At 43.8% G+C, this 19,785-nt stretch overlaps 1 protein-coding gene across 3 annotated transcripts in view; it reads right to left on the bottom strand.

The window, feature by feature from the left end:
• The window catches only part of ndrg3a (ndrg family member 3a), a 34,070-nt gene that overhangs the window by 1,393 nt on the left and 12,892 nt on the right, over window positions 1–19,785 (bottom strand). The window contains exons 2-15 of one of the 3 annotated variants that reach the window (XM_083971083.1): window positions 18,608–18,691; window positions 15,943–15,975; window positions 6,176–6,281; window positions 5,906–6,026; window positions 5,559–5,621; window positions 5,403–5,463; window positions 4,002–4,088; window positions 2,859–2,915; window positions 2,495–2,598; window positions 2,187–2,252; window positions 2,040–2,091; window positions 1,884–1,931; window positions 1,755–1,790; window positions 1,608–1,659 (exon numbers count right to left, since the gene is read on the bottom strand). In XM_083971083.1, the coding sequence (XP_083827209.1) occupies window positions 1,608–1,659; window positions 1,755–1,790; window positions 1,884–1,931; window positions 2,040–2,091; window positions 2,187–2,252; window positions 2,495–2,598; window positions 2,859–2,915; window positions 4,002–4,088; window positions 5,403–5,463; window positions 5,559–5,621; window positions 5,906–6,026; window positions 6,176–6,281; window positions 15,943–15,975; window positions 18,608–18,664 (943 nt within the window). In that variant the 5' untranslated portion in view covers window positions 18,665–18,691. Of the gene's footprint in view, window positions 1–1,607; window positions 1,660–1,754; window positions 1,791–1,883; window positions 1,932–2,039; window positions 2,092–2,186; window positions 2,253–2,494; window positions 2,599–2,858; window positions 2,916–4,001; window positions 4,089–5,402; window positions 5,464–5,558; window positions 5,622–5,905; window positions 6,027–6,175; window positions 6,282–10,289; window positions 10,368–15,942; window positions 15,976–18,607; window positions 18,692–19,785 lie in introns of those variants that run through there. The other 2 variants (XM_083971084.1, XM_083971085.1) reach the window with 2 other exon arrangements.

The raw sequence follows: 19,785 nt of genomic DNA, 5'->3' as shown, positions 1-19,785 counted from the left end.
AAGCAACACCAGCAGATCATGCAAGAACAGAGTCGAGGACAGACTCCATGCTAACAAAAGGAACTGAAGTCCTGCAGGAGGATGAATGTGTGTCAAAGTATGCAAAGCGATCTCTCTCAGTGTATCCACCACACTGAAATGCAGCCGAATACCAATATGAAACAGTGCTCTCTGGAGAGTTTCTGCATACATTGACATTCATCCACCGCGTTACAAGGCCATTGGGTTCAAAGCCGTCTAGTCTGGCAGTTGCTCAAGAACCCGATACCTGATTCGTTGCTCAGGTGACTGAGGAGAACGTAGGGAACTGTAAGCAATGATTAAAGAAGGAAAGAAAGAGGGAGAGAGGGAGAAATGTTGAGAAGGTAGCTCTTATGTTGCTTTATCCCACCTCAGTATATTTCTGATTCAAGCTGATGCTCTGTCGCAGCTTGGTGGTCGAGGACAATTCGCTGCTCTAAACAACAGGTTAGAAAATCATGGTATGTGTACAAACTTGAGGCTTTATTCCTTGTTCTTTGGCTGCTTCCCTTTCACATTTCACACTGTGGCAATGTGTTAATGAGGGAAAAACAGCTTTCAGAAACATGCTGAGGTGTTGAGATTTGTTTTCCGCACTTTCTATGTGCAACACACTCTTTTTAATCTGTTCTAATCCTGCAGTGGCATTTACTCAACACGAAGGGGGGCTCGGTGGCCTTTAAAGCAACACTGAAGCACTGACACACTAGCTACACCCGAGGGTGCCTCCCATGGTGAAGGGTTTGGGAAAAGGAGTGAGCAAACAAGAATTGGCATTACAGAAACAAACACACAGGCGTCATCTGTGTGGCCAGAGCAAGCAAACCTATATTCATGACTTCATCCATCCATAGATCAGAGTCTGTGTGGTGCACTGCAAGTCAGCATGGTCTGACAGAAATGTGTTTGTTGTTGGTGTTGTTGTTTGCAGATGAATGAGTGTAAAAAAAAAACAACCTAAAGGGCCTGTTTAAGTATGCACTTTGTGTCTCTGCATCTTTAAACAGTTCTGAATAGAAAAGAAAAACACACCAGGCAAAAAAACAACAACAGAGTATTCATTTAGGCCCACTCTGAACTGAACATGAAATAAAGAGTTGTTCAGTCCATCTGGGGTGGCACTGTCATTTCAGTCATGCCAGAAGCACATACACCTCACCTACTGAGGGGTGCGGGTGCCGCACACTGCAAAGAGCAGAGAGGAAATAATGTTAGCATCCACCTAGGTGCACAGGCTGCCTTCTCCGTGACCAGGCTGACAAAAACAGGGGCTTTTCATGCTCAGTTGGCCACAGTCCAAACCCCATCGGCAGGGGTGCTCAGCAGCTGCTCTTAGAAGGCCGAGGTGAGAACAATTCTCAGTGAAATAACGCCTGTCGCTGCACTCGTCAACAGGAAATTCAACTAGAGAAACCTTCACCACAATATGCGTCAGCTCAGAGGTATCAAGCCTGTAAACAACTCTTGGACACTGACCATTTGGTACAGCTAGTTTCAACCAGTTTCATGATATATTTAGATGCTTAGATGTATTTTTTTTTTCCAAAACATATAAAAAGGTACATGACATGAGTGTGTTTACTTACTGTAGCCCATGCCCTGAACAAAGTACTTGAAGGCCTCAGCAAGTTTCCCTGGCTGTGAAAAGACAATGGGTAAAACATTATGAGGGAGTTTAAAACAAGGAAACTGCTCAAGGACATAAATGTGGATCTCAAAAAATAAAAACCCACCTGCACAACCTGAGGCAAGCCTCCGCAGTCAGCCATCTGACAAAACATCAACAGTCTCATGAGTTAAGCATTTGTACATCCACAAAAATATGATTTGCACTGTATAAACTTTATTTCACAACTTCTCACCTTTAGCAGTGTGGTCTTGGTTGGATTTAACCTGGAATTGCACTCCACCTTAAACATCAATCAGAGGTTACTACTGAGCTCAAAAACAGAGAGGACAGTGGCAATAAATTCTTCATCAAGTCTCATGAGTGCCTGAGATGTTTGCATGTAACTCACCACAGCCTCCACAGCAGGTGATGTGTCACCAACCACCAACAATGCAGGGCACCTGCGTAGAGACAGAATGTGTGTAAACATCCTCAAATCACACTGTGCACTCACAAACAAATGGGTTTTTGGTTTCATTGTGGTCTAAAAACCTACGTTAGTGTGTTGACCGTGTCCTCATTCAGGCCGATGACTGGCCTCTCAATCTCCAGGTCCCGACGGCTGGTGCAGGGAGACAAATTATGATTAACAACGGTAACAATGTGAGGTGAAATCCTGCTTTTCAGTGCAGCTTATGATTTTGTATTATCCCCTTGACCTTTATATTTTGTGATGCATTGCTTGCTTTCTATGTATTCAGGGCTGACTGACATTTTAGTGCCTGAACTGCAACCATAAATAGAAACCAAGAAAACAATAAAAAGCTATTCATACGCAGTTTATAACAATGCACTGCATCTTACTATTGGTAGGAGCCACAGAAGAGGGCCAGGTTGTCCTGGTTGATGTCTTGGGCGATATGGAGACGGTAGGTCTGGATCAGCTCCTGGTTGTCTGTCAGCTCATCCTGGTGACCAGACAAGAATTAATCCGACCACAATCTTATTAAACCGAGCCAGTAAATTACAAGTCCCAAATCCAGCAGTCTTTGTATCCCGGGAGCCAAAATTAGAATAATTAGTAAATGTCTGTTATAGGAGTGAGGCGAGGTATCGAGGGAAATCAAGAAAAGCCTCATGAGGTTCAGTTACTATTTAATGCCGTCAATGAAAAAAAAGGTCAACAACACTAAAAACCAACGCGGGGTGAGTAACAAGAGGAACTCACAGTGCTGAAGTGGTGAGACATGATGATATCCACCAGATTACTGGTCCATCCAGACAGCTGCACAGGAGGAACAGACAGACCCAGTTAATACACACAACTGTGAGCTTTTCTTAGTTACTTGGGGACCTGACAGCAAAGTATGGGCACAGCAACAGCAGTGAGGACATGTAGAGTATTAGTACTACCGTATATAATAATATTAGTATATTCATTATCTGTACTGACAGATATAAGGATAAATATTGAAGGGGCAAAATACACAGAATTCATATTAAAGATTAAGTGATTGCGAGAGACGAGGTGTCACATACTGTTATAAATATTATTCAGTCTCTTTCAATTTCAGCTGGAACCTTTGTTGTTGCATCTCTGTCTATGTCCCTCTTTCTACCATCCAATAAAAGCACAACAGCAACAAAAAAAACTCTTTAAAAAAAGAAACGAAAGTTTTCTCTGCTCTATAATTTCCTTCTTGAATGTTGTTAGTTGCCCAGTAATATCAGCAGAAGAGTCACAGTGAACTGTTTCAAATGTAAAAAAGTACAAAATATTTCAAGGTCCTGTATGACTGTGTAACACCAACACAGCAAAAAAAAAAAATCCTCCATAAACAAATCTTGTACAGAGCACACAACAATATACAAAGTGTTGTACTAAATAAACTTTGTGACCTCAAGCCAATTAATCCACTCAAAATGAATCTAATCCAAAAGAGTGAACTCTAAAAGACTCCATGCTGCTTTGACAAGTTTCACGTGTAAAATCTAAAGCTTAGTTTTATTAACTCTTAACCCCAAAACAGTAGGTTTAATTAAATTAACAGAGGATTAGAGGCCCTGTCTGTCTTCAATGCTATCAAGTCCAAGACTAAAGCAAGTGACACTGCAGTTTTTCTTTTTTTGCCAATCCAAAGTCTATTATAATCCTATAATAGGGTGTAGCCTTAAAAACATATAAGGCTTGGTGTCAGAATCTATTATAATAGAGTTTTGCTCTTAAATTATATTTAATGTTTTATTAAATATAATTTAGTTTGAATTAAATTGAACTGAAATGAAAGAGCAATTATTCAAGCAATAGTTCTGTGTGGCAGAACATACCGAGGTCTTTCTAGACTCACAGTGCAGCGTTGATAATACAGACCTTTGAAGCTGCCCAGTCGATCCAGCCTTCGGCACATGGGTCAACGTTAATCAGAACCAGTCCCTCCACCAGAGTGGGGTTGTTCAGCTGGGAGGGGAAGAATAAATGTCAGAGTCAACGACAATGGGCTCATGAGACTTGGCAGTATGATTTTTTTTTGTGGGTGCTACTGCTCACATAGCCTGATGCATCAGCCGCTTATTTCATTACATTTCATGTAGCGTCTGAACACGAGCCATAGGGATTCGTTTGCTTCCGGGAGGCGGTTGCTTACATTTGCTTCAACTAATCGCTGCTGCTTGGTGGTCACGTGTGCTATACACCGGTTAAGCTCATAGGTTAATCTTGAGCGCTTGAGTTCAACGTCATCGCCTTCACTTACCCGTCTGTTCGCTGATTGGTCGGACGGAGCAAACCGAAACGCATTGCTAGTTTCCTGACTACATGGTTGAGGCAAATGAAATTTGCCGGAACCAGTAGGCGGCACTAGCCTGGCTACTGCTCACAGTGTTCATACTATGAATTAGTTCATTCTAATGTACATTTACAGCATGCTTTTTCCTTCCTGAGCATCATTGGTCTGCTAAACTGTGCCTATATATAGCGCCACATCTTCACAAATAAAAGATGGTTATTTTCATAGGTCCAGGATAAAAAACACTGATGCTCTCTAACACGACAAAGTGCAATGTGTCTGTTTGAAGGAAGATCTGAAACAAAGATTGTGGAAGTCTGGGCGTCTAAATGACGGGGTGCGGCTCTGGAATTGCCTGAAGACGGAGCAAGCACGTCTGGGGAAATCTAAGATCTGCCGAGGGAATACTGCGGATGCTGCTTCCAACACGAATGAAAATGCATTGCAGCAACAGCTGCTATAAATCTATCATGGGTAAACACATTTTGTTCCAAGCCAGTTAAAGCAAATGCATTTCAGAATAAATTTTCCTATTTATTTGAAAGAGAGCAGAATCTCCACAGAAAGCGATGGCTCCTCCTAACACCTCCCCTTTTTTTTCACCCTTACCCGCCCAACTATCTTCTCTTTACATTATTCATCTATCAGTGCACTTCTAGCTGCTTGTGCTCTGTTGTACACAGATTGTGCTTATTTTTAGCACCACTGCGTTGAGTGTGGAAACAAGACGAAAGCAACTGAAAAGAAGAGAGTCGCAAAGGTGATTCATCATCTGGGGAATGGCAGCATATGCAGCAGACTGTGGAGCAACCTGATGCCCTGTGTGGGTTTGATGGGAGGCTTTAATGCTCAGTGTAACAAGCTGTGTGGCCTGAAAACCTCCAATTATTCCAGGCGAGACAGAGAGGAGGAGGAGAGAAAAAAAAAAAAAGACTGGCATGGAGACTAAAAACGTTATCTATGCTTCAGTGCTGATTTGGACTTACTGCAAAGCGGGTGAGGATGTACGCCCCTGCTCCAACACCGATACCGATCACGCTGTTGACCCTGCAGAGAAACCACCCGGAGATGAATCATCAATTTATGCACAATATTATTGATCAGCTATCACAAGGTGGGAGGTGGAGGGGAGGGGGACTGACTTGAGCTGAGTCATCACAGAGGGCAGCATTTCAGCCATCTCGTCCATGGTTGGGTAGCGGTAACTGGAGACAGATGAAACACATGTGAGTCTGTGCACAGGGACAAAGTCTGTACGTTTAAATTAATCAAAAAAATGAATTGGTTATAAAATGAAACATTCACACTCACTACTCAAACAGGATTTGCACTAAATAGGTTAGACAATTAAAGTGCTTCCATTAACAAATGAACCAGCAGTGCACTTCACTTTATAAAAAAAAAAAAATGAATTGATCGCACTCCTCTAGCAGGACGGAAATAAATGTGCTCTATTTATCAGTGCATGTAGAGGCAACCCGACACCCACCCGCTGGGGAAGGGAGGTGCACCTTCCTGCTGCCCGGGTGCGTCCACATGAACCACTGCAAAGTGCTGCGTGATCTCCTGCATGTCCTCATAGTTGAACAGGGTGTTGAAGCACGACTTGTCTGGAAAAAAAAGTGCAAATAAAGGACAAACTCATGCGAGAGTTCAGGTGGATGTGTGTGGCTGTTTGGTGCAGCGGGTGAAACGCGACCGTTTCACTACACTCCAAAGACATTGTGTAATCGATTTTGTCTACTTTTAGCTGACTCACGGTTGAGGCCGATGTCGTGATAGGTGAGGATGACAGGTCTGTTGCCCTTGGGGACGCCTCTCATTGTCACATGGAGAACGCCATGAGGAGTCTCGATATCATGCTCCTGCAGCCACAGAGAAAAGAACAAACAGTTGAAATACAGAACTGAAGCACCAACACCTGTGTGTATGTGAAGAGGAAAGCCTTGCTCACAAGACTTAACACCTGTGTATCAACCCTTATGCACAACTCCGGCATCATTTTATCAGAACATTACCACTTTGCAGCTAAAGCCTTATGTAGCTTTTACCCCTGAACATCTTCATCATCATTCAAAACAAAAAAATCAAACAGTACAGTTGCTGGATAAGGGCGATATATTCCTTCATCAGCATGCATGCACCTCCAGCAAACACACAGATAATGAAAGGCAAAGCAGTTGCTAGGTAAAACTACATTGTCCCTTTTCCATGTAATGGATGAAAGTTACACATTGCACCAGACATTAATTGTGTTTTATTAGTTTTGTGGCTTGAGCGATAGCACATCAGTTTATAGCTCCACGGATCGGATTTATGTCTGTGTAATAACAACAATTAAAGTGGTATATCAGTTACACTGTGTGTGTTTTTTTTTACCTCTTTAAATTAATATTATCTCAGTTAGTATCGAGTATCCATGTCATCCGCAACACAAGCAGTGACAAAGTTAAATCTGCATTAAGGATTCAACGAAACGCAGGAGGGGGACTGAAACCGAAGACACAGGAGACACCCACATTCCTTAAAGTGACCACCCAGTGACCAACACGGCATTTGGGGCTTTGATTGAGGATGCAGAGCATGTGCCGTCGCCTCCACCACACATCCCCAGTGCCCTTGGACAAACAAAGCATTGAATGGGCTTTCTTGAAAAAAACAAACAAAAAAAACAGTCTTTTCATTTGGGGAGGAAAACAGTTTTTAATCCAACGGTCTGAAACTCGCAGCACTTTGACAACTATGACTCTGCAGAAAATGCCTGTGTCATTTGATTTGCTGAATGTCTTTGCAGAGAGACCCATTAAAATTCAAGGGGCTCACACCAGCTTTAATCTCTCACTGCTTTCTTTTGAATTCCTTTCTCTATCAGGCACAAGGACGCCTTGCATTAGTGCTTCTCAGTGCTTCAGCAGCAGAAACACATCAGAATAAATAAATATACGGGGGTAATAGTGAGAGTACGACAGAGTAAAAACATGCTCTCATCAGATCACAAGTTAAACATGGGAGGTAGCGACAAAAAAGACAGTTTTTCAGATTGTGTTCAGCATCATTTTATATCACACACACACACTTGCCAGCATCAGCATGACTTGGTGCAACACACAACACACAACACTGTCCGTGACGTAGCTGTGTGTGTGTGTGTGTGTGTGTGTGTGTGTGTGTGTGTGTGTGTGTATGTACTGCACAGAGAGGGAGCAGCGGGCGGGGCCCAAAGCTCGTCTGGTCTCAAGGCCCACCGGTCATCAATAATAAAGAGATCGAGCCAGAGTGGAAGAGAGACACAGGTTATGGCTGACAGACACAGGGACGGTGTGTCTCTCTCTCCAGCTGTACACCATCTCCCCACTGCAGACGTTTGGGCCTGATGGATATGTGTCACAATCTCTTCAGAGGCAATGAAGGTTAATTCTCAAGGACAAGGCTGCAGTAATTTGTGTCTGCGATGTGTAATGGACACAATAACGGAAGCGGTGAAGTGCTCATCCTGTCAGTAATGAAATGAGACATCTCCGTTTGAGTGGGCGTTGGTACAAAGATTAGGCTGTCGCACCAAAACATGAAAACTATGAACTAACACAAAGCAAGTGCCTCTGCCTGCTACGGTATATCGACAGTGTGCTACGCTACGGTCTACAGGTATTCAACGTAACCTCTGTTCCTGAGACGGGAAAAAAAAAAAAAGCCTGAGGAAGCTTCTCCTGCTGACAGGAAGTCTTATACGCTCGTCTCAGGCCTTTTCACAGACAATGAAAACGATTCCGCAAAGCTCGGTCATACAGTCGTTGTGGGGCAGAAAAAGCTGCTGTAGACTTAGAGGCTCAGAGAGGAAACTCTCCATGACTGTGGTGCCGCAGAATCTTTTCATTTTTGGGCAAGGACAGAGTCAAGGACACTCGGTGTCTCCGCTCTGGGAGACGAGACAAACACCCTCCTGCCTTCTGTCATGTGTGTGTATACTGTACATGTGCCAGAAAAAGAAGTCGTGCGCACCCAACCACTGAGAGGAAATGAAATTGTGGTGTGGAAATAAAGGATGAGATAGATAGATATATATAAAAAAGGAGATAGAGAGTCTGGAGGTAGATAGGAGGAAATGGAGCGTGAAAGCAGGGACAGAGTGACAGAGACAGGATGAAAAAGAGAGAGAGAAGACAGGGGAGTCTTGTATGACTAACAAAAGGGTGTGCCTTAAAACAGAAGGGGCGCATCGCTTTAATTTATCATGTCCTTCCGGGCATGTCCTGGCACAAACATGGACGAAGACCCATGAAAAAAAAAAAAAAAAGATCTGTGGAAAGGGAGTGAAGGAGAGAGGGCCTTTTATCTATCCATTTAGCTCTTGGTGCTGTAGAGGCCATATTGATCTGAGATCTGAGAGCTCTGCCTCTCGTCATTTTCACAGACACACACACACATACACACACATGTGGGTATGTATGTATACACAGAGGCTTCAGAGGAAAACAGACATGGGGTGGGGCTGCTGGCCTAGTCAGCTCAGCTAGAGGAGGAGAAGAAGGAGAGCTCTCTGCAAAGACAGCAGCATTTCCCTCCATTCATACACTCACTGTGATGAGCTGCTGGAGAAACAGTGTCTGTGGATGTTTTGTGCTGTGTTGTGTTGTTGATGTGGGTGAGACAGGAATACTGAGTAGAAGAGGTTGGTGCTTCAGAGGTTTGTCCAGGAGCCAACTGGGACCGAGGGTCTTGGGTTTTGGGTGCAGGAGGTGGGGTGAGGTGACAAAAGGAGAGCAGTATGTCATGCTGTTCCCCTTCCCGCAATCCCTCACTTATTATCAACCCCTCTACCCGCCCCTCCTCCCTGTTTTCCACCGCCCTGCCTGAAAACACCATCAATCACCTCAGAGAGCAGCATTACAGGGCAGAGACACACAGCAAATGCACACATACACACACATATCACACATATCCATCTCCTGTAAGTATGTGTTCTGGTACGATCACCCTTGGTACGTGCCATCCTGCTGCCTTTTGGATACAAATGCAGCCCTCCAAACCTGCAGCGCACGCACACATACGCGCGTACAAGCTTGTCGCCGAAGCAGCGGACTGAAACTACAAACTCAAGGTCTCTGCAGGGGAGGGACAGAGCCACAACAGTGGTTTTGGTGTGTTGTTGCTACAGTGTGTGTGTGTGTGGGGGTGAGTGACCTCCACGCCTGTTTTTACAGTGATAACAGAATAAAAGAACACAACGCTGTGCACCATCCACCACCGCCGCTGTAGCTATGGATACACAAAAAAGATACACATTTGAAAACATGCATACTGAAACACACAAATTCCAGCGACCCTGTTGATGGACACCCACACACACACACACACACACACACACACACACACACACACACACACACACACCGAGAAGCACGCACACACACACACACATTGTGGCATTTGCAGATTTAGAGACACTTGAGCGCCAACACACACACACACATGCATCTTTCATACCATCACATTAAAATGCACCACTGCACCCTGGGCATGTTTAGCCTGAGCTGAGAGAGAGCACACACATGACCTGTAGACCTAAACACACGCACACACACACACGGAACAAATGTTCAACCAACAGCAGCAGCTGCCCAGAGAGAAAAGCCCAAAGTCTCAGCTGTCTGCCCGAAGGTGGTGACAAGCAAGCCAGGAAAGAAAACCCCCACCAGCTTTCTTTCCCTTTCCTGGAGCCAGCTGCTGTCACACCGTCTTTGGGGAAACCTCACAACCGCCCCTCGCCTAATCTTGACCGAAACCCCCCCACGCACACACACACACACACACTGCTGCTGCTGCAAGGACCCAGCCAGGTGTGTCGAGGCAGACGAGATGCATTTGTCACTCACCACTCCATTCCCAGAGCATGCAATCTGGTCCAGGTCCAGAATAGCTGACATGTTTTTCCCACGCAGGAGAGGAGTGTGTTATGCTATGTGCAAGTGTGTGCTGGGCAGCTTTGAAGATCTCCGGGAGGAGGAGGAGGAGGAGGAGGAGGAGGAGGAAGAGGAGGAGGAAGAGGAGGGAGCTCGGTAGGAAGGGAGGGATGTAGGGTGAGGCGGCTAGAGCGGCAAAGGAAGAGAAGGAGAGAGGGAGGAGAGAGACAGAGCAGAGCAGAGGGAGCGAGGAGAGGAGGAGATGGGTAAATAATCTGAATGGAAGCAGAAGCGAGAGGGGGGGTTGGGTAAGATGCAGAGACAACGAGAAAGAGAGAGAGACAGAGAGACAGAGACAAGAGGTGGGAAAGAGCAGGAAAAAGAGACAGAGGGGGAGGAGAGTGAGACTGCAGTTTGTGCTTGGTAGTCACAGCGCGTCTGTACATTCAGCCATCGGTGCGTCTAATTGGATTGCGGAGGGTCAGGTGGGTACGGGGAGAGGGTGGGGCTTAGAGGAGAAAAGAGAGGAGGAGGAGGAGGGGGAGAGTGGGAGGAAGAGATGGATGTGTGTGTGTGTAAAAGAGGGGTGATGGGGTGCAAAGGATGCAGAGGCAGTCCAGGAATATGGTTAGGCTGCTGACGTCACACGGTGATGGAGAGGAGAGGAGAGAGGAGAGGAAGAGGAAAGGAGGGAGGAGAGGAAGAGGAGAGGAGGCTGACTTTGACTGCTCACCCCTGAATTCTGCATCAGCAAAATGGCTGCTGCTCCTCACTGAGATTCAACAACTGTCTCCAGATTCGTTCTAGCTTCACCTTGCAGATAGAGACAGAGCGAGGACGCTAAATGACCTCAGCTCCGAAAATAAGAAACATCTCAATGTGCGCGGCCGTGATCAGAAACAGTTAACTTCCAGGTGCAAGAGTGAGTCACTCTGAAGCACTAGCGTAAAATGCAGCAGTGTGACATTATACACCGACAATAGCTTTGCTGCAAACGTTGGCTCATACCACAACGCTCGTTTTCCTCTCAGGTGTTTATTTCAGTATTGGCATCTAAAGATAAACCTCATTATGTTTCAGGCTTACCAGAAAAAAATCAACCCCACACCTACTATTTTTATTGAACATTCACAACCCCGCATGAGAGGATCTATTTCTACTTCCACCCACTGAGTCATTTGATACATAATAGTTTATTGATCTGTCCTTTTCTACTCTCCTGTGTCATATGCACAGCTGTGAGCAGAGCAGGATGTCACGCCTTTGTCCGAGACAGACTGGCAGACCAATGGCACACGTGCACACAGCACAGAGTGGGCGGCGTGACAGAGACGAGGGGGCACGTCATTGGTTACTCGGTGCAGCAGCATGTTTGGTTGAAAACTACTTTTTCTCCTTTAACATTTTACTGTCCTTACCAGCTGAGGGTGCCACTGACACATATGTAAAAAAGATGAAATCGATATGATCAAATACAAATTAAGTTTATCAAATACAAATATCTAAAATATGAGATATAATCAGTGGTGGTTTTCCGACAATATGACGTCACAGAACAGCATGTCCAATATAAAAGCACAAATTCCATTTTGCAAAAAAGATGTGGTGACAATCTGTGTTTGACATCCAAGCCAGAATGATGAGAGTGTGACTAATTTAGCATTAACTGTAATCGTGCAATCATGTGTGCCAGATTATAGTGTACATGCAGTCAGTCTCATCAGCTCATGGAAACAGTGCGTGTGACCAGATACACGCACACACACCCTTTTTTCCTCGATAGAGCAGGTGGCTCTTTGTGTCTTATACTGAGTCATCCTGTGTCTCAGCGGGACCACGCAGTGTGAGCAGTCATACAGACGCCGCTCTGCGTCGCTCAGATCAATAGCGGCATCTCTGCTTAGATTTACGTATGTTCAGATGTACTAGAAATGTAAAAGCTCAGAAAAATAGAAGTGACCCATAGCAGAAAAAAAATTCACAGTTTTTTCTGTAACACAACTTCAGGATATTGAGAGCACACATTAAAACAGCATGAGAGCCGCAAACTGAGAAGACAGCAGCAGAGGCACTGCCCTCCAGCCACACCATGAACAGGCTTATGGCGCCCTCTGCTGAGCATCCTGAGGAAGTAAGGATTTAAAAAAAAAGAAGAAAAGAAAAAGACATGACTTGGCAGCCATTGTCTGTACAAGAAAGTACATCCTCTTCTAGTCTTTGTGCTCCTGTGGTCCAAGGTTTAAATGGTATAAAAATGTGTACGTAAAATGAAAAACCCAATGTGAAATTATAATAAATGGGAAAAAAATAAAAGTAATAAACTGTGTGTTCCTCCATTTTAAATGAAGAAATGTATGTCTGTATTATCAGTATTATCTCCATGTTGTCCTGTGCAACTTGTGTGTGTACTGTCTCTATGCTGTCCATGTGTTCACCTATGTCATCCTATGTTCCAAGCTCCTCATGTATTTTATTGTGATCTGTATTTGTGAATTGTGAATCAACCACAGATGGAAATTAGCTGCTGAAGCAAAATCTGGTACAACTATCTTTTCATTGCTCTATACAATTTATCAATGGTATTGTACACTGTCCTGTATTAAACTAAATTAAATAAACTAAACTAACACTTGCGTATATGAGCTCACACAACATATTTAAGTAATTGAAATAAAACAAATTCAACGTATACCATCTGAGCCGTTTGCCCTCTACAGTAAACGCCATTAACGCTCCATATTTAACTTGTACAGTCAGCCGTTTCCACAACCATGAAGTAGCTCAGTGTTCTTAAGTGTGCACTTTAAAACACAGCAGGTCCCATTGGTGGAGGAAGCTGAGTCACTCCCTCCTCCACCCGTCTGTGGCGTAAGCAGGACATCATAGGAGCCACAAAACTGCAGCATGCACCACACCTTCTTTGCCGCTCTTCACCGTGACCCCACCTCATCACCACCGCCTACTACATCATTCTCCTCGTGCAGGTGCTGCTCAGGGTTTCTGATTCGACTGTTGCAGTACCTGTGGACTGCCTGTGGTGGGAGCTTCGGCGGCAGTGAAGTCGGTGAAGTCAGCGGGAGAGCAGCTGGATTCGTCCTACAGCTGCTGAGAAAGTCACAGCGGCTGCTCAGAGATGGTGCAGCGCCGACGACTCCTCCCACAGCCTGGATTCATACGTCTGCTGCTAATGTAACGCCTTGTGCTGCACGGAGACTCCTACTGTACTACGACCCTCTATCACATCACATCTGTACTCAGCACAATGTTTCTGTCTGTCTTTAAAATACATATCTACCATTGCCAATTACCAACATCTAGAGGAAGACAAATGTATATTTATATGTAGCAGCCTAGTTACTATTTGACAAAAGCTTGCCACCAGAATATAGCAGCTGCATTTTAGCCTTTTTGTCTTATCTTTTTGTTTGTAGATCGGAAAATTACACATATTTTATCTATATAAATGCAAAAGAGAGGATATTCTACTTGTCTGATGCACTTCAAATTCATGTACATGCTCTAGCTATGATCAAGACTGTCAGCTAATCTGACATAAGGGCTTTTTCATTGCAGACATTTTGAGTAGCAAAAGCAAAGATGTCACTAATTATATTAATGACTGTAATGAGACGAGTGTCTCAGTAGCCAATGACGGTGTGACAATGAACCAGTATTCACAATGCCAGCACCCTCAACCTGCAGCAGCTAAATGCAGTTCATTCACCATGACTTTGATTATTTAAACCTGTGCTTTTTCTACTGTGGCATGGGGATTTAAGTAAAAAAAATAAATAAATCATGAGGATTTATCTAAAAACTCCCATTGACTACCAATTGTGATTGTGTGAGATCAAAATGGCTGCCATGGAAATAAGGTCAAATACATCCGAGTCTGCCTCGATGCCCCTGAGACTAATTCTAATACAATTCTTTGTTTGAAGTACGACTGCAGGAGCTGGACTGGATCACAGGGAAGAGAAATAAATAAATAAATGAACAAATAAAAGGCAGTGAGAGCAGCTAGTTGCAGCTGGGTGAGCGGCGCAACGTTTTATGAATGTATAAGTGGCGATGCAGAAGGGAGCATGTAGCATGCCTGCACCAGCCAACATGTGTACTAACTCTCCCACCCCCTGCCTGCAGCAGCTATATTTAGCTCTGGTGGGATGCTGGAAGCAGACGTGACTGCAGAAAGTGAGAGAGCGGGATGAAAGGTTTAACCCTTCGCAGTCATCGTGCTCATGAAACACAGCAGAGAGCTGTGCCAGCCTGTGGGAGGACCCCTCCTTCTCATGTAAGAGATTCCTCGCGAGCTGCACAGCACAGAGGCAGGAACGTGAAGTCTTATCCCCCATGCAAAGAAAGAAATCTGGAACACGGACTACTCAAGGCCAATACACCCCCCCCCCCCACTCCTCCTTTTTTCCCCTTAATATTAATTATTCTATCAAATAAGAAAACCTGGCTGTGGCTGAATTTCTTACTGTAAAAAGACGCACACAGTCACTCTGCTAACACTACAGTTGTATCATGGAAGATATTATCTGAGAAGAAATCCTTAAAAGACACTGCACTCTGACCGACTGACAAGTGCAATGCCCTTTATACACTCATCAAATGTGTAATTTCACATTGTCAACTTCCAGTTACTCCCTTAAGATTTTGCCTAAACTTTGACAGTAAAATTTGACAGTCGACAGTAACAAGAGGAGAGAGAGTGTGTGATGACAAGATGAAATAAGTCATTACCAGACAAATTCACATTGTGAAAGAGCACTTATGTCAGTCTTTACATGAACCCTGGGTGCTGCTGCTCGGTCATCAGCGTATCCGTCCTTGCATGAATGACTTCACAGGTTTCCGAGTCATTAGTGAGGATGATGATTCTGCGATCACCCTAAGAGCCTATGTTGTTAGCAGTGGGTCCCAATAAGCTAACCTCTAAATCTCTTTTAGTGGGTATATCCCCAACAGCCCTCGTGCCACTAAATAGGCTGTTAATGTGAATACATTGGCTTTTCACATTAGTACAAACGATCCCCACGGCACAGTAGTTCCACACAGGTTCAGTCTGCATCCATGCAAAACAAAAAAAAACCCTACATTGTCTTACAAGTTTGTTTGTTTTTTTTGGAGTGAGCCGAAACAATATTTGGATTTATAACTGATGATGATTTTGCCCTTCTCTCCAAAGTCACAGTTGCACATTAACAGGAACATTAGCATCAGTAACAGAAGGTTAATGGTGAAGGGGCCTGTTGTGGTGCAGATATATTGCTTTCCTGTTTTGCTCGCAGTCAGTATGAACAAACGACAAACTTAACGAACAAGCTGTGCAGAACAAAATAATTCAAACAGTGTTGTTTATATGACTGTCACTGACTTATCCATGAAAATAAACAACAAACACACAATTTCTACCAGCATGTGTTGTGTGGTAAAAATGGATGGTGCTGGTAAGGGACAATGTTCAAATGTAGGGCAAGCATGCAAATGGGTTCAGCATATGGGGGCAGGGAATGGAGCCGTGTCCCAGTGCCTTAACCTCCTTCCACTGGCTTCACCACTACGCCCTAAACATGGCACACGAACGGTACTTTAGGCAAGAGCAGCAAGCACCACCCACCTGGCAGTCGAAGTCCTGAAAGTTGCGTGCATTCTGTAACAAAAGAAAAAAAAAGAAGAGCATTGTTAATAAAAACACTACAGGCTCAGAGACAACATGTTTTATACTGTATGTGTTATGTGTTATAACCCTAACCCCTTTGTAAGCATTTACTAACTTTAATGTTTGTAATACATTTCGTCAGAATTAAGTACAGCAAAAACTATCATCGTAGAAGTACCACAAAGAATACATCTGTAAATGTGGAAATAGAGTACCGTATAAAGACAGATAAATGAGTCAAGGCTACTTGCTGTACACAAAAAGCTCAAATTTGGTGATGTGTAGCCTATTTGTATGTCCAACCTTCGGCCATTCTCTTCGTGGCACAACTCCATGAATATATTAACAGTTTAACTACAGCCAGGCATCATGTCTGATATGTTTGATCGTTCATTATTATAGCAGCAGGACCCAGGCAGATAACTGTGTAGCAGACTGAGAGCATCACAGATTAAGGCTGAATGAGATTCAACACCTGCGATTATCTGCAGCAGTTTGTGCAGGACATGGTTGTGTGTGCTACCACTTCATGTAGCTGTTTATATGTATATTGATCAGACTGATTTTAAAGTCAGCACACGTAACTGACAGAAATCTGATAACAAGTGGCCATGACCTCAAAACCTCTTCTACTATGAATCTTAAATCAACATCATTGATCATTTTGGGAGCAGTAGTATTGCTAGTATTACATGGGATCTTTTAAATAAAGCATTGTCTCAATAGCTGCCTCTATCCCCTGGGTGCAAATCAGTGTGCTATAAAAAGTGTTGTGAGCTACATGTAATTAAAACTAGGAGTGTAATTATGTTTTGCTCTCAGTTCAGTGCATTTGGATGTGCATAGATTCAAGTGCTTGCATGTGTAGTTATTTTCGTTTCACCATTGCTTCATTCTCTTTCACCCAAAACCACTACGAAGGCAGTCCAGGCAATGCTTTTTTGGGAAAGTCCACATCACCGACTTGACCTTTGTGTAGTGTCTATGCAAAACCAACCAAGGGCTTTGCTCAGTCGTAACCTCATCGTGGATAAACCTCCTGAATCTCTGAGGAGGAATCAGCATGGTCTACTTCAATATTAACTGTAAACGAAACCAAAGCTGACTCCCCCCCCCCCCCCCCCCCCCCCCCTTTTCCCTTCTTCTTTTTATTTTAAACAAGTAGTTCAAACTTTCTTCAAACTAGCTTTAGATTACAAACACCTCTCCCTAGAGGAGGTTTGCCGTAGTTTAGCTTCTCCCAGTGTGAAGTAGTTATGAATTTCAAAGACACTGAATACTGAAGCAAAGCATCTGTAGGCAGCGATAGTTATATAGTTACTCCATTCTCCTTCCTAGTAAAACATGTGCAGCAGAAATCATGCTGAAAACACGTCTGTGGTGCATTGAGGTGCTTGGTATTGTTCACACGTAATGATGATACAGAAGAAGAGAACACTAACTTTTTACATGAGGACATCGCCTCACATATTTTAACTAAGAGACAAGTTCAAGGATTGTTTATGAAACTTGTCTCAACAACAAGAGAGGGTGTGATGTAACTGTGTTGATCTGTCTTAATTGTTGTCGTGCCAACTGTTGCACTAGCCTTGAAGTTTTCTGCACCTTTTTCTCCTTTTCTCCTTGTACGCCTGTTCTACTTTCCAGCCATATATAATTACATACAATCTTAGCCCTTGCTGATTATACTTATTAGGCTGGTCCTTATCATCATTATGGTTACTTTGCTGCTGCAGACGGTCCTCACTGCTCCCTCCCACCTTGCTGCATCATTAGCGTAATCACTCATAGACGCATTATCTTGAATGGCAATCGGGACTTGTTTTCATCACTTCTAAAAGAAGATCAGAGAATAAATGAGAAGTCCCTTTCATCACTTTTATCATGCCATCATCTCAGTCTGCTTTCAAGACTCCTGGTTTGTCTTTTTAATGAGGTGGCCACTAGGTGGAGTGAGAGGTCAGTGCCAGTCTTACTCATTCAGATGGGTTTATGATATATATATTCCCCACCCTGTCACCTCAACACAACACATCTATCTTAACTGGCAGACAGCCCCGACAATGAGAAATACACGAGGAGGCCAGAGGATGATGTGAGAAGCTTTCATCTACCAATGAGTGTTTCTTTTCCCCTTCCACATCTGTTTTTGCTGTCACTCACTTCCAGCTCTCAAAAATTAAGAGTTCAGTTTTTTTTCCAGATTCTCCTTTGATCTCACTCACATTCTTGCTCGCCTGTCTTACGTTGTACGCCACTCTTTTCTTCCTCTCTTTTTTGCCTCTTTCCATCTACGATCTCTTTTTTTTTTGCTGTTGACTTGCTCCCTCGTTCTCTTCCTTCTTTTCTTTTCCCTCTCCACAGTCGAGAAGATATGAATAATTCACTTTGATGAACAGGACTGCAGAGTGTGCATGTCTAGTGTATTAGCGTATGTATTTGCCTGGGAGTACCATATGGGGTGCTCATCCACTTTTCAAGCACACAATACACAAGTCTGCTCACTTTTATGTGTATGTGTATGTGTGTGTGTGTGTGTGTGTGTGTGTGTGTGTGGTTATACAGATGTGTTCAGGTGGATAGTTGTGTGCCTTGTCACTGTCCTGTTCTCACAACAACTCACCTTATTGGTCAGCAGCGGCTTGATCTCAGTCAGCTGTACATCTTGCAACTCGTCCATCTTCCTCTCTGGTCACTGTAAACCACTCTGCAGAAAAAGGAGAAGAGATTATACTCGAATGACTTCCGCAGTCAGGCGAGAAATTGTGTATACTGTAAGAACATTGCATTAAACTACCCCCAGTCTTTTTGTTTACAAATGAACAAGCTCATTCATAGTGAAGAAGATGTCCCTGTAAGGTCTGTTTTCTTTTTTATAATGCACGCCTCAAGATGAATGATAAAAATTCTTCAGAAGTGACAGAGAGTGTGTGGATTGATATCTGATTTATGTTTAGCAGCAGTTCTGTTTGCAGCAACTAATGATGACTTTTATCATTGTCAAATATTATTTGTCAGACAACTGTCACAACTCCCCCAAACCCAAAAAGACATATTCAAGTTCCTTTTTTTTTGTTCCAACAGTCAAAAGCAAATGACTGTATTTAGTCTAATATTTGGTTACTTGTATCAACAGTTCATGGCAACATAACCTACTCATCTGATACTGATCGATCAGTGCGAGGATGAAGTAAGTGGCTGCAGATAGTCCAGCCCTGACAATGTAATGTTCTCTCTCCCTGGGGAAGCTTCCCTTCCTCGACTCCACACTGGCACCATGTGATATCACTGTTCAAGGTAGGGGATAGAGGGCATTTTCTCTATCAATTGTTAAAGGAAAGGTCATATTCTCAGTTCAACACGGGTGCTGTGCAAACATGCACGCACACAAAGATGGATCAGGCCAGGTTTAACAAGAAGCTCCAAAAGCCCACCTCATTTGTTTTCCCCTTGAAGCCAGCCGTTTGCCCGTGCACATAATTACTGAACAAGAACACTGACAAAAAAAAGAAGCCCCGTCCCCCCGTCCCCCCCTCCCCCTCTTTCCTTGAAACGGTACCTCTCCAGCCTTGCCCGTTTGCACAAGGTGAGGACAGGAAGTGGTATTGAATTACCTGGCTGTACCCAGCAGAGAGGCTCATGTTGCACATAACAACAGATGGAGCCTCCGCCTCTTCTAGGTCAGTGCTTTACAACTGGAAGACATGGCCAAATGAGCCTGCACCGCAAAACAGCCTTTTGGAGGATTAGGTTCATCTGAACAGATGCATAGGATGCTAACACAAAAAAGCTACAAGTAAG

This window comes from Trachurus trachurus, assembly GCF_905171665.1.
Source record: "Trachurus trachurus genome assembly, chromosome: 5".
In the NCBI taxonomy this organism is placed as follows: domain Eukaryota; kingdom Metazoa; phylum Chordata; class Actinopteri; order Carangiformes; family Carangidae; genus Trachurus; species Trachurus trachurus.
This window is presented reverse-complemented; position numbering and strand designations above follow the sequence as displayed.